Source organism: Natrix helvetica (genome assembly GCF_964273705.1).
Source record: "Natrix helvetica genome assembly, chromosome: 2".
NCBI classification, from domain to species: domain Eukaryota; kingdom Metazoa; phylum Chordata; class Lepidosauria; order Squamata; family Natricidae; genus Natrix; species Natrix helvetica.
In genome coordinates, this window is record NC_138552.1 from 41,354,725 (window position 1) to 41,370,752 (window position 16,028).

At 35.3% G+C, this 16,028-nt stretch overlaps 1 protein-coding gene across 3 annotated transcripts in view; it reads right to left on the minus strand.

Moving 5' to 3' along the window:
* Nucleotides 1-1,813: 1,813 nt before the first annotated feature.
* TMEM161B (transmembrane protein 161B) overlaps nucleotides 1,814-16,028 on the minus strand; it is a 52,395-nt gene continuing 38,180 nt past the window's right edge. For 2 of the 3 annotated variants that reach the window (XM_081942220.1, XM_081942218.1), the window contains exons 11-12: nucleotides 13,317-13,413; nucleotides 1,817-11,361 (exon numbers count right to left, since the gene is read on the minus strand). In XM_081942220.1, coding sequence (XP_081798346.1) covers nucleotides 11,084-11,361; nucleotides 13,317-13,413 — 375 coding nt within the window. In that variant the 3' untranslated portion in view covers nucleotides 1,817-11,083. Of the gene's footprint in view, nucleotides 11,362-13,316; nucleotides 13,414-16,028 lie in introns of all 3 variants that reach the window. The other variant, XM_081942219.1, reaches the window with a different exon arrangement.

Genomic DNA, 16,028 nt, shown 5'->3' on the forward strand with positions numbered 1-16,028 from the left:
ATCTACCTTCCAGTCAGGGTGAATGCTAAAGAAGACTCCATTCTTAATATTTTCTGGGACACTACATGCAATTGTTACCAGCAATTAGGAATAGTTAACTTAAGATGTGCACAGCAAGTGAAGAATTCCCTATCCTCAAACTCACAGGTAAATTACAGGGAAATAATCAAAATTAATCCTAACCTCTTCTGAAAATGCTATTGCAAATCAGTAGTTGCAAGTTCCCAGCATTTTGAATTAGGAGCAACCAGGGAAAATAGTTGTTTTTAACCCGCCCACCCACCCCTATACTTAATGAGCTTTGCTGTGGGTAAAGTAAAAGTAAAAATGAGAGAAGATGGAGGAAGTTTCAAAAGGGCTAGTAACCACCTAGTAACCCACCTCCCAAGCTGCCACCCAACTACCTGGAAGCATTTTTTAAAAATACATGTTATAGTTCCTAGCTAGATTTGGGTCATTTTCAAGCTCCATCTTTCTTTTTCCACCATTTCCCCCAAATCAAATTCAGTGATGCTGATGGACAGGTATGATTCTGACCCCCTTTAATGGAGCTGGACAATATCAGAATCAAAAATGGACGAAGGAGGTTTGGATCCAGAGCAGGTGCCTTCTCTGCAACACCTTTTCCTCAGTTTGCAAAGTAGCTGCACAGGCTAAGGAAAATTACACATTTGCCTCAGGAGGTGTTAATAAGACAACAGAATGGCAATGACATATTGGGACTGTTTTCCCCTTTGCTAAGCGGGGCATGGGCGTGGCCAGCATGTGATCCATCTGGCCCGCGGGCTGGGAGTTTGACAGCCCTGCTATACAGCAGAAAGGTGCTGATTGTTTGAGACACAGGGAAGGTGGACTCAGCGATCAGAGGAAATAGATGGCAAACAACCCCTTTATGGCAATCTTCACTGTGCATTGCATGCCAAGCTGAGCACTAGACAGATAAGAAAAAAGTTAACTGTTTGCAAATGTTTTTGAAAGTTCTGTTTTAAAATTGGTGTAAAATGTTTACATGACATTTACCACTCCTCCTCTATTCTTCATTCTGTCAGTGAAGCACCTTCATTGCTTTGAATGTTCCCCATTATGATTTATTTTTTTAATTGAATCTTTTAAATGATTCAAATTCAGCTAAGTTGCCATTGAACCTTTAATCACAATGTTAAGTTGAATTATGTCTGACATAATTCCCAAATTTCCAATCTGAATAAAATACACTATTCACATAGGCCCAATGTCCTCAAAGTTACCACATACAAATGGCCAAAACCCCCAGGATGTTAACAGCATGCCAAACATTGAAAATTTTAACATAAAATGAAATAGTAGACAAATAGTACCAAGGTTAATGGCAATGCTCTTATCATTATTCTATTTCTCTTTTCCTAACAAAACAGTGCCTTTCCTGATGCCTTTGCAGAAGAAACAAAGAGCTTATTTTTGCAGTCAGGAACTGTTCATCTTTAGACAATCCATTCCAATGTAACAATTTCCATAACATACTAAAAATTCAAAAATGTGGTTTCTCATAGCTGACTATTAGCTTTTTAATGCAACTTTTATGCAATTGTAAAAGCAGCTTCAGCCTGCTTGCACAATAAAATAACTGCTCTTCAACAGTTGAACATAAGTATATTAAAACTACAGAGATCTTTCAATGGAAAGAAGTTACTCATGTAGAACTTTCAGGTTACAAGTTTTAATACATTATTCATAAAAACATGTTTAACAAAGACTAAAACAAAATTCAGGAGGTCAGATACGTCCACCTTGTTTATTACTTCCTGGACCTTTTGATAGGAATCTTCTTTTTCTAAAAGAAAGTTTAATTTGGTTATGATAGTGACCTCACAAAGTTAATAGATGCAAAGTTACATTTCCTCTCTGTAACTTTTTTTTTAGGATACTACTTCCCAAATTGCATTTATGTCATTATATTTAGAATTCCTATCGTCTTCTGCTATTACCAACTCAAACTTAATTTAACTCCAGAACTAATTACCAAACAAAACCAATAAGATAAATTGTACAGATTATTTGGCAATTATTTGAAGTAAATTTGTCATAAAAAGCAACTGCATAATTTAAGGAAATAATTTGATTTTTATTGACAGGCCAGGTAGCTTTGATCATTTTTAGAAATACTTTAAAAAAGAAATTAACAGTATTTTCTTCACAATATGTAATCTACAAATTCACACACCAAGTAGAATTATCTAAATAACTAGTCTCCAGCCAGAAATACACAATAAATACCTGCAATCTGAAAGTACAAATTTACACACACACACACATTTTGGTGTTTGTTTAAATTGCTTTCATGTTTTCTATTATATAAACTTCAGTTACAGAACCAACTTACAGAACACACAAGGTAACAGTATGAAGTATCTTCTATTGCTTAGCAAAAATTAACACAATTGATATGGCTTTGCAACAACAGGAGTCTTTTTTGCACAAGTAACTTATATACAATTGCTTCTATACACAGCAGGTATTAAAAGTTATATACATCCATTACAGCTGGTGCTTTACCAATAAACAATATTAGTAAAGATTGAAGAATCTAGTTTCTTCTAGAATACGTCATTGAATTCTCACGGAAGTGTTTACTACACTGGTATTATAAAATGATGGTTATGTAATTTCTATAACACTTGTAGAGTAGAAAGGCTTATAAGTGCTACTACAACTACCTTTTACCCTTCCTACTATTATTAGTAAAGTGCTGCCTGTCATGCAAAAATATACTGTAGATTAATATATAGTTTTTCTTCCTGGCATAACACCAGCAATAGAGTTACTTCATAGATGCCATAAAAATATAAAAGGAAGAGATATTTTATTTCCCATTTTTTTATCATTATTGATTTCAACGTATTGCCTACTTTATCTCTGAATATTTGTCACTCATTATGTAAAATTAGTATTACACACATTGTGACAATGAGTCGAGAGCCAAATTTACCCAACATTCATAACCCAAAAAAGCAACATTGTCTGAATGCTTTCTTCATTTAGTCTCAATTGAATGAGCAAGGACTATATCAAAGTTGGATAGCCATCTGTCTGAAACGGTATAGGGTTTCCTGCCTAGGCAGGGGGTTGGACTAGAAGACCTCCAAGGTCCCTTCCAACTCTACTATTGTATTATTGTAAAGTTTATAAACTGGCCCATTTATAGGCAATGAGATGCTTGGTTTTTTAATGGCTCACTTTTACTGGAATTACCTGAGTTTAGATTTTTGAGATCCTAGATTGAAAATAAGAAAGTTGACATAGATAACTGCTAAATATTTTAAAATTGCCCTTGGCTAATTTTCGTTCTGGCCTGTACTTGGATGAGAGAACTTCAGGAAATGACAGGATTGTAGGTTAGATTGCGAAATAAGAATAGATGTCTCCCAGAAAGTGTCAATGGCAAATCATTTCTATGCTACTTTTTAAAAACTATATAGATGTGTCAATGGAACCACCAGGAGCTGAGCTGTACTTCACAGAAACATTAGAATAGAAATGCCTGATTTCAGCAGCTACATCTATTTCTAGGATTTGATTCCACCAGCAGAAACAGTCTGAATAGAGTTGTGTCTGTAATACTTTTAATGCCAGTAATGGAATAATGATTTCAATTTCTCTAATATTTATTATTCTCATCATCCACCTCCCCCACTGTTGTATAGTCCATTAATTTTCAAAAACAATTCAGTTGCAAAGTGAGACAGTGAAATGCATAGGAAAGATAAAAATCAACAAAATATCCAATATACCCAACCACCAGAAATAATCCACTGAATACAAATACTTCTGCATAGCCTTTATACACACTAAAATTTAAAATTGCAATTGAAATCATAATCTAGTTTAAAGCAATTTCTGTTTTATAAGCCGTGGTGGCACAGTGGTTAGAATGCAGTAATGCAGGCTACTTCTGCTGACAGCTGGCTACCTGCAATTGGCAAATCAAATCTCACCAGGCTCAAGGCTGACTCAGTCTTCCATTCTTCCAAGGTGGGTAAAATGAGGGCCCAGATTGTTGGGGGCAATATGCTGACTCCGTAAACCGCTTAGAGAGGGCTGTAAAAGCACTGTGAAGTGGTATAGAAGTTTAAGTGCTATTGCTATTGTTTGCTTGGCCTGAACTAATTTGTGACATATTTGTATTTAGATATAAGATATTGTACACACAGGGTGCTAGTATGAATAAAAAATAACAGCATACTATAGTAATGTCAAATGTCCTTTTCAATCTACCTTACAGATCAAGGTTTCCTGGTGTCTCCCATCTAAGTACAAAAGAAATTCAACTCTGCTTAGCTTTTTAGTATTAGCCAAGGCCAGTTAGGTAGTATCATCTGAACTAATTGATTAATAAATAGTGAAAAAACAGCCCACTTAATTCTTTTTTATAATTTATTTTTATCACATCAAACCCATTAACAAGAGAAAATTGCATACATGACAGAATAAAATAACTATTTTTTAAAGAATACAGGAAAAAGAAAAAAAAGGGAAATGATCAGACAAGCATCTCCAAGGCATTTTGACTAGATTGCTTTAAAAAAGAGAGCAAAAAAGCCATCTGTGATGCTCACTTGTTAGGAACAAACATGTACCCTGCAATTCAAAGGTAAAGACCACATACATCAGTAGTCTATAGTAAAATAGTAGTAGTTTTCCCTTATTGTATAGGAAATATTTCTGCATCCGTGTGGAAAAAGTCTGCAATACTTGATGTTTTATAAATATTAAAGGTGTAATAAAACAAAACATATGCATTCTTATCTATAACAATTGGCTTCAAATCTTGTTAACAGTTATGTGTATTTCAGCCCACAATATACAGACAAGTCCGAACCATGCAAATTAGTGCTCAAACATTGCAAGTGCATCTCCAAAAAAAAGGTTGATTGCAATCAATTCTTATTAAACATTCTGTGTCAAATAAACATGAAATAATATTTTCTATTATAAGAACCTCATTTTAAGATAAACATACATTTCACATTCTTTAAAGCAACTTATTGGTTTACACAAACAGGACATACTTCTGAAATCAAAGAAAGTAAAAACCGTTTCTTGGCCTTTTGCCTGAGATCAAGTCTAATAGGAACAGCTAATATTAATTTAACAAACTTCCTTCAATTTTTTTAAAATCAGTGGGATTGTTGGTTTAGCATTGTTAATTAATGCTTCAAAATCTGTATCAGCTTTGAATACCTTCATAAACAGCAATGGAATAATGGTCAAAGAACTCAAATAACAAGAGCTAAAGCTGAATTCAACAGTGAAGCAGTAGTCTTGTGTAAACTTGGCTTAAAATTCTACCACCAGTTTTGTAGAACTAAGTTGATCCAAAGTGATAATAATGTGAAATTGACAATGGACCTACTTAAAAAAACAATGGCTACCACAACTTGGATGTTCATCGTTCATGGTACTCCAAGTGAGCAAAGAGACAATAAAAGATTACAGGAATGCAATTTTATTATACCCTACAGCAGCAAAAATCAATGCAGGGTGATTCTGAGATTCTTTCTCATACCTTTTACTTTCCCAGAACCGAATTGCCTCTTATTTTATCTTAACTATTGCTAAATACCTTCTTCAAGATTAACCCTCTATACTGAGTTGTCCCACATGAGCTTTTTATGCAGAAAAAGGGTCAAATGTGTATCTGTGATACAATATTTTCCTCATCCTTTTATGGCATAAAGTGCAGGTATTGAAATAATATTACTAAACAAACATGTTTCCAAATGTTTGCCAGAATTGCAATGGGGTGAAATAATAGCTTTCAGACTAATCTCCAAAAAAAGGATATCAGTTCTGATGTATCTTATTCAAACCAGTGACCAAAGATAAATGTTCAAGATATACATATGTGGAAAATCATATCCACCTTTCTCACCAAGTAATTTTACTTTACAGTGAAAATCTTGAGATGATCCTGCCATAGAACTTAATATCCTATAAATTTACTTGAAACAATATGGAATAAAAATGATAAATTAATCTCAGAGTTAAATTCATCTTAATCACTTTTATCACAAATACACAAAGAATCTAGACTATCTCAGATAATAGAAATAGAAAATATGTTACATTGTGCAATGTGTTTTATCTAAAAGTTACTATTCTACTAGATTTATCTTCCCAGTATCATCTTGAATAAAATAAAAATATTTTGGCAATATATTCCTGTTAAATTTCTTTTCAGCAGATATCTACACCAACACCTACTGATTATGTACCATCAAGTTGATGTCAACTCTGAGAGACACAAATGTTCTCCAAGATGATGTCCCTAATCTGGTCTGTCAGATCTTTCAGTGGTCCACTCAATGCCACTGCAACTTTGTTTACCCACCTTGCTACTTTTCATTACTTTCCCAGCACTAGAGCTTTCCCTACAAAACTACTATATGTCTTCACAGCATGTGTCCAAAGGTTAATTTGAGCTAGCTCAGTTATACTTGGAGTAAGAAGAGTTGCTTTGTTTGATGATCCATTTGTTTCATTTTCTTACAGTTCATGGTTTTCTCAAGTCTTCTCCAACACCAAAATTGAACAGCTTAAATATTTTTATATTGTTTCTTCAAAAATCCAACTTTAGCTATAACCTTTTAATAGATAATTTTTGTCATATCTAATGCCACTTTATTGACTGTATTTAGTGCATACATCCAAGAAAATCTATTTATATTACTAAGAGCTGACATTGACTTGATGGCCCATAATCAACTGATGATTATATGTGTGGCTTATTTTTAAGGAACTCAAAGCAGTGTAACGCAGAGAGACAGGGTCTCCCTTCAAAGCAATGTAAAGAGGAAAAGAGTGTGTGTGTGGGGTGTCCTTTCATTTTTATAGCCACAACCCTATGAGGTAGATTGGAGAGTCTATCTTTCTCCATCTAAAGTTATTTGGTGATTTTCAGGGCCAATGGGGACAGGGGAGGGGGGTATGTGTCTCAATTAAATAGCTTAACACATAGAATGTTCCATATAAGTAAGCTTATTTCTTCTGATTTTAAAATTCTGTTTTTTATTTCATGCCATCTATTTTAAAAGATACTTTCAATCTATTTAAACAAATTAATTTATACCAATATCTTACCAGTGTGGTAGAATATTTAAAAAGTAGAAAAATATCAATTGGAGAATGACATGGTTCTGTAGAATGTTATTCTGTGTTAACATATTGTTCCAATTAAAGCTATGTTTATAGATTGTTCATCCTTATGAATATATTTTATAAAATTATTTCCCAATACTTAGCACAAAAATATTTCCTATCAACTGCAACTAGCTTTTTAAAACCCAACTGAATGTTTGACCCATATTTAGTCAAGAGGCATTTTTATCATAAATCACAGAAATGGAAAATATTTTGATAAAATATTTAACATATTCAAATGCCATATATTTTCTTACACTAAAACAAGATTAAAACAAGATATTTAAATTGGAAAGCAATAGTTGCTGCAATGTTCCCATGTAAGAGAGTCATCAAGATTCATCACCAAAGGATGGTATAATTCTTCAGAGACATTTCAGTACTTTAAGGCATGGTGAATTTACTCAAAGGTGATTTTACCAAAAAAATATATAAAAAATGTTGTAACAAACAATTTTATTTCAAACACAGGAAACAGCTGTATTTGCTATTGGTTAGTTACAACCTAATTTCATTAAAACATAGGTTGCAACTAACCAATATTTTAAACATAAATTTTGCACAAGAAGTATGTGGCAATCCAGAATGATTGCTATGCAGCATTCCATGAATACTTAAGTTTCAGTATGGATTATATTTTTCTTCCTTCTTCCCACATAATTTAATCCATTTGTCCAGGTAATACTGGATTTCAGTCACTGGTTACAACCCATTTTCCACATGGTTTTTTTCAACATTAAACTTTCTTTCATTTGCCATTTCCCCATGTTTTATTTTTACAGTTCAAGTATACTTCTTCCAGAAGAAAGTCTTCATATTCATTTTAATAGATGAAGCTATATGTGTATGCCTTTTCCATCAAATAAGTAAGAAAATTATTGTACAAAAGCGATTTGATAATTAAGAAATCAACAAAAGAATACAAACAAACTTAAGTAAAGGGTGTAGAAAAAAATCTCAAAGTACCAAATCAAATTACCATTGCAATGTTTCTTACACAAGAATAATCAGTGATTTGCAGAAATGTCACAAAATACTGTCATATTGAGACAAAAATAGCTTGGAAAGAAAATTGTTGAACACCAAACACATTTACAAAATTATATATGCATTATTTCCACCACTTTTTCCTTCTTGCTGCAGTTCTTTACCATTTGAATATGCCAATCTACAACACCAAGTAGAAGAAACTTTGATTGGGAAGAGATACACAAAAGCCCCAATGCATGCATGACTGAAGATTCAGAGTTTTTTTAATGTATCCTTCAGAATTCCATGAAATCCATTCACAGTTCAATCTATTATCAATAAACTGAACTGCACTTAATTTTGGTTAAAAAAAGTTTAATGTTTGGGAAAGGAACACAAACTTCAAAATTTAAAATTTGTATTCTGGCAGTTGTTTTTTAAAACTATATGCTACTTTTCTAAGCACTCTAAAAATCTGGAGTGTTCAATGGTTTATGCAAAGCTGGCAATCAACCTCAAGCGTATATGTAGTTTTTCTCATATAAAGAGCAACAGGAACATAAGCCTGTTTGACAATGCCTAACCAACAGTATTGATAATATATTAGTCTGATTGGGCACATATTAGGAACATTTAAGACTTAATTTTGAAATGGTAGTCAAATCTGCTGTTGTATTAGATTGGAAGCAAAACTTATAAAATGTGAGGTATAATATTGGCAAGGAGTCAGTTTGAGTATTTGTATAAGTACTTTTAATGTTGTCTGGTTGGATAAAGAGTTCCATTCAATATTTTGATTTTTGTAGTTGTCTGCATATTTCTTTACTTTTTCAGACACACACTCCTCTTTGCATCCATTCAGATGTGATCTAATTCTAATTTTTGATGGGATGATACCTAAAGTTGTAGAAAATAACAAAAGGACCATGGATGTGACTCACTTTATATCAAAGAATTATAGGTCATGATTCACCATTTGAACAAATATTTGAAATTGTCCTGCCCATCTACCACTAGTATACTGTATATACCATTTATTTCTGCTGAGAAAATATGGTCTTAAATGTTTTTTTAAAAGATGGCTAACCTATATATTTATATTATGATTACAATAGTCAGATGGAAGTTATCCCCCAAAAGAATGGAATTTATTGCAAAGAAAACTTATATAAGTAAAATATAACTTTTCACTTCACAAAATATTGTGGTTCATTGGCTGCCTTGATCAAAAGAAATTATTGTGTGACATTGATGATACAGAACCCTAAACCAATGGATGACTTCACCCAGTGGTTCTATGTAGAGTTTCAAAAAGATGGGAGTATATAGTAGATGTAAGTATTAACAGTGCCCTAACCAGCAATTGGCATGAGTTGGTATGCCCATGGAACACAACTGCTTCATGAGCTACAGTGACTACTGGTTTAGTTTTGAGTGCAATTCAAGGTGCTGGCTGTCACCTTTGTCTATATAAGACATAAGCCCTGATTAATTAAAGGATCACCTGTCTCTCATAACAACTGCCCAGCCAATTTGATTCTGCACGTTGGCATGCTTTGGGTTCCTTTAATTAAATAATCTCATATCTCAGAATCCCTGAAGTGTACCTTCTCTGTAGTCAGGTCTACTCTGTAGAATGAAGCCTCACACTTCACCCCTAGACCTATATAGCCCCACTCTGTGTTGTTGTTTGGAACTGTGAAGATCTGGGTCTTTGTCCAGACCTTTGGCAAGGGAGAATTTTCACTTCATCATGTTTGCCATCTTTTATCTTTATTTTTTATTTATTTTATTGTTGTGAGCCACCCAGAGTCATTGATAGTCAGGTGGCATACAGGTTCAATCAATTATTATTACATAGCTTGAAACTATTTGTGCTTGGATAGTCCTTACCATTATAATTAACATAATTTGCACATCCGGCAGTATACATTTCACTGCTAATGTTTCAAATAGTGTTTATTGAATTATACTTGTTGAAATTAGTTTAGTATTGATTAGTGTCAAACATCATCGACTAATGCTATAATAATGGCATTTGTTAAATTATGGAACCATAAAAGTTAAATAAATTTCTAGTTAATTATTAGCACCAATACTAAACATTCCATGATTCATATGGCCATTTATTATTTTTAAAATGAGACCAAAAATATAGTTATATTATTCTTATAATATGAATTTTTAGAACTTCTTGACACATTACATTATGTGGTATAATAAGATGCATGAGCATATTATACCACTTTACATAATTTAATATGTGAATGTGCAGAAGCAAAGTACATGTAGTAAGCTTTCAAACAACTCATGGGCTTACTACCTGTAGATTATATACACTAAACATTCATTTTAAATATATGGGTGCTCAGAGACACATGCTGTAACATCTAAGAAACTTACGTTCCTGAATTTTCACACAAGTGATGCAGTACTAATATGAAAACACCTCCTGCAGGACAATTCTTCTGTATTCCATGCACTTACAACAAGTTCTATTCAGAATGTTTCCTGTACTGTAATATACAGTATTTCATTTGTCCTGTGGAATTAAATTTGCTTTTCAAAAGAAAAGTAATCCAAGTTTCTGACTCCTTATATGGCTCAATTAAAAGTTCACCTTTAAGCAGTCACCATTAATATTATCTTTTTATCTTAACACCGTTAATATCAGTCAATCAATGACTGAATACATCACGCTCCCAGGGCAGGGTGGAACTCATGAAAACAAAATATACTTAAACAAATGTCAAAGTAACCGTCTCCTAATTCTAACTACAAATTTGGATAACAGTATTATGAAGTAATGTTTTTTTGATATTAAACACTACATTGCTTGTGACCGTAGAAGAGGTATTAAAGGAATTATGCTATTTCTTCCAATATTCTTCTGCTCCGTTGGGGAACACAGGCTTCTTTGAATGGTTGCTTTCTAAAATCATGCTACTGTCAAGTATTGATGGTAGAACAGCCCAAAAAGGCTGGTGGAAAAAAGACAAGCAGCAATCCACCAAGTGAGAAATGAAAGGAGTCCTCTGAACAACAGTGGAGTGAAAATGTTCTTCAGGCTAGCCAGAGCCATTGTTAGCTGGATTACGGTTACCTTCATCTTTCTATCATCAGATGACGATTCAGAGCTTACTGAACTGCTCTGTGGACTGTCCTCTGGGTGTAAATCTGAGGTTAATTCTGGATAAATGCCCCACGAATAGTTACCTACAGAAAAATAATTAAGGCAAGAACATTGCTAAGTTTTTAAATCCGTTTTAATCCCATGCTTCTAAGAACAAAATTGCATGCTTATTAGGAAAGGCAAACAACATTTTTAACAGAATAATGACAGAAACAACCATTTGAAACCTGAGACACATGGGTCAACTTTTCTTGATTTTAAATCAGGCTTCATTTTTCAAAAGATGAAATGTTAATTTGGAAATATTTGGAAAGAAAGAGTTAAAAAAAATTCCAGGAAAGATAGGCATTTCTCAACAAATTAAGTTTTTACAATAATTCTTGATGTTAATAGCAAAGGAAAGGGAAAAATAAAAAATGAATTATGTAAAAAAATGAGTTTGCAAATACTGTAAACCAGGGAAGAGCCTAGCATATAAATTACAAGAAGAAAAGAAAATGATACTGAAATTACAAAAGAGAGATATTGCACTAATGACAATGTGGCATGCAAAAAGCCTTTCATCAATATTATTCCAATTTGTATAAAAAAGTGACATCTCTCTAGAAAAAAAAATGAATATCTAATGAACAAAATTTACCAAAGATTACAAAGGAATAGAGACAGATTCTGAACACATCTATAATAAGGGAAGTTTCTAAAGCTGTAAAAAAGATTAAAGTAGGAAAGGTTCCTGTATGATGAATTATCTATTTCTCATAAATGTTTTGATAAAATACCTTTACAACTTTCACAAAATATGAATTCTATCCTAGAGGGAGGAAAGATTGCAGACAATTGGAAAGAGACCAATATAGTATTAATATCTAAAGGAGAACAACATTTAACTTTAAGACTTTTGCATGCACAAATATGGAAAGATTCGGTATTACCCACAATGGAAAAAAGGCTTAAAGAAGATCACAGAATTTGCTGAAATCACTAAACTGATTTCTTTAATCACAGAGGAGATAATATCTGTTTAGTATTGATTGGAGCCCTTTTATGGACTTTTTACATAAAATAGAAAAAATGAACTTATGATTTTGGTTTTAATGATTAGACAGGACAGATTATAGAAAAAAAGATAATTATGTGATAACCAAAGAGTAACAGGTAAATTTATGATTGCACTTATAAGTACGATAAAGAAGATTGAAAGCTACTTCTACCTGTACCATCTTTCTTGCACTTTTATTTATCTTCTATTTAAGACCCTTTAATAACAATTATATACTGTATTTTGAAGAGTATAAGACGCAGCAAAGTTTTGAAGAGGAATTTTTTTTAAAAAAAGTTTTTGCACTCTGCAAACCTCCCAAAAAACGACCCTTTTTTGTGAAAATGGGCCCTTTTTTAAAAAAAAGGGCATGAATAGCCCCTAGGAAGTTTATAGAGTGATCCTGGTGTGGGGGGGGGGGGGCAAAAGTGAGCAAAAAACAGCCCATTTTTCACAAAAACAGGCCCATTTTTTTATTTTAAAAAAGGGCATGCATAGCCGTTAGGAAGCTTATAGAGTGCTGCTGGAGCTGGGGGGCAAAAAACTGGCCCTTATTCACTCATTTCTCCCCTCCCCAGCCTCCAGGAGCTCTCTGAAAACCTTCTAAAAGCTAAAAGCCATTTTGGGGAAGGGGCAGAGTTTCAGGAGGCAAAGAATACTGTATTCAGTGTATAAGACACACATAAGATTTTCAGCCTCTTTTTGAGGGAAAAAGGTGCGTCTTACACTCTGAAAAATATGGTATATGAAACATGCCGTATAGTCAGCAGCATTTTTGTTTCCAATTGCACAGGAATACTCATGGCACATGTTGGTTTAGAAATTAAAAGATGAATGATGGGATAGAAATAGAGAAATGAATAACCAAGAAATTAACTTTTGGCATCTACTTTTGTCCTATTTTCAAAATGAACCCCCTACAAATGATTTTTTTACCTAATATAATTTTTCCAGTAACTGCCCATAAGCATTTTATTTCATTTATTGAATATTTCTTACCTAAAGTTTTTAATAGAAGAGTCATGTGCAGCAACATAACCAGAGGTGCCACATACTGAAGAGCAATTATACAAAGATAATAAAACACTCTGGCCACCTGAAATCAACAAAAATATTGCATAATTAGGGGTGCAAGGCAATACTATCATATAAGTTATCATAGCTAACAACACACACAGTTAATGGTATAACCACATTAAACACTTTTATGGAATGTGTTGACAATCAACCACCCAAGATCCCAATGCTTATCTGCTGGAAAGGGAACAAAGCTTACATTTTTCACTTCCAGCCCTGTCAGCCCACAGTACATCAATAATTGTTCTCTCAAGAACTAAAATGTGGACTCAAACAGAATGAATAAGAATAAGTTAACAGAATGAATAAGTAGAAGATAATGCCACCCTAATCCAAGCAGTCTCCCATTTTTTTTCTTTTCAATCCCCTCTCCATTAAGCATGCATTTCTAATCCTGAAAAAACTAGAAAGTTTTTTCTGATTCCTCTTTTGACAGAATCCAATCTCAGATAGTTTTTGTAGCAATGCTGTTATAAAAATGATCTTGTTCTGTAATCTGAAAAGTGAGTAATTTGCATTAAGAGTATATTTGCTGCTCATGAACACACATGGCTAACTCCTGGAAAGCAAACAAACAGCGATATATTTTGAAAACCAAACTGTTTTGATACTTTTTTTCTGTTATTTAGTTACTTAGCTTTCAAAATCCAGCCCAATCTGATCAACTCTGGGCAATTTACAACAATAAAAACAATAACAAAACAGATCATATAATTCAAAAGGAAGTCTACACAATGATCAATTAAATAACTGAAACTTCCCACAAAATGTCTGGGGATAAAGCCAGATTTGAAGGGTGCACTTTAGATGGCTTGAAGAGGGTAGATGCCATGACATGGGCCTGCTTCCTGCTACACTGTTTAATGCAGTCCAAGCATGCTGGCTCTGTCTGACCATATGGAAGCGGTAGAAACTATAGGAGATAAGTACCATATTTTTGGAGTATAAGATGCACCAAGATTTTGAAGAGGTAAATTTTAAAAAAAGTTTTTGCACTCTGCAGGCCTCCCAAACCCTCTGCATGCCTCGTTTTTGTGAAACACAGGGCATGCAGAGAGTTTGAGACGCCTGCGAAGTGCTCCTGGGGTATTGGGGGAGGGGGCAAAAAACGGCCCACTTTTAACTCATTTTTGCCCTCCCCGGCCCCCAGGAGCACTTTGCAGGCCTCCCAAACCCTCTGAACATCCATTTTTTTGTGAAAGTGGTGGGGTTTCAGCAGTGGTGGGTTCCTGCCGGATCGCACCGGATCGCGCGCTCCCTTTCGGCGTTGAACCCGGAAGTACGTTCTTGCCCCGCCCCTGGCGACGGGACGACGCTTGCCTGCGCTCCACCAGCTCGGCTGGGACCGGAGACGTTTCCTCAGTGGAGCGGAGCACCTAAAAGGGACGCAGGCTCAGCCTGCCAGGCTGCCACCGCTCCACTGAAGACATTGCTGAGCAGAGAAACGTCTGCGGTCCCAGCCGAGCTGGTGGAGTGCAGGCAAGCGTCGTCCCGTCGCCAGGAGCGGGGCAAGAACGTACTTCCGGGTTCAGCGCCGAAAGGAAGCGCACGATCCGGTGCGATCCGGCAGGAACCCACCACTGGGTTTCAGGAGGCCAAAAATGCTGTATTCAGTGTATAAGACGCACCCAGATTTTCACCCTCTTATACTCTGAATAATACCGTAATCCCTCAAATCAAAGGAAAGAAATTAAGAGATGAGGAGATACTCCTTCCAATTTCTCCCAAAACATTTACTTTTACTCTTAAAGGGATAATATTTCAGAATGTTCCTATATTTGCTGTTTCTTATTTAAAATGGAATTTCATGTGTTATTTATATCTAATCTCTTTTCTAAAGTGAAAAAGACAAAGGAAGCTACACACAATTCTATTTACATAAAAATACCGTGTTTCCCCGAAAATAAGACAGGGTCTTATTTTCTTTTGCCCCACGAAATATGGCCTTGGGCTTATTATAGGGGAGGGCTTATTATTTCTGGGGCAGGTGAGAAGCAAGGCGCGCCTTTTACCTTTCCAGCTCCATTCGCGTTCCTCGCCATTGTGCTCAGGGAAGCGTCTGGTAAAAAAAAAAACTTCTCGCGAGTTCAATCAAACATCTTGAAATCGTGAGGTTTTTTTTTTTAACCAGGGGCTTCCCTGAATACAATGGCGAGGAACGCGACGGAGCTGGAAAGGTAAGAGGCGCGCCTCGCGGCCCAACATCGCCCACCTCGCCCCAATGGTAAAGGCAGCCTGCCTGGTTCCCTTCCCCGCCGTCCCTTTAACGAGGGGTGGCAGGTAGGGGGAGAGAAGCGAGGCGTGCCTCTTACCTTTCCAGCTCCGTCGCATTCCTTGCCCTTTCGCCCATTGAATCCCCTTGTAAAAAAAACTTCATGAGTTCAAATCGCGCGATTTTTTTACAAGGGGATTCAATGAGCGAAAGGGCAAGGAACACGACGGAGCTATCAGTCTCTGGTAGCGCTAGGACACGCATCTCGCTTCTCCCCCCCCACACCTCCCCCCCCTCACTAAAGGGACGGCGGGGAAGGGAACCAGGCAGGCTGCCTTTATCATTGAGGCACGGTGGGTGGTGTTGGCTGTGAGGTACGCCTCTTACCTTTCCAGCTTCGTCGCGCTCCTCACCCTTTCGCC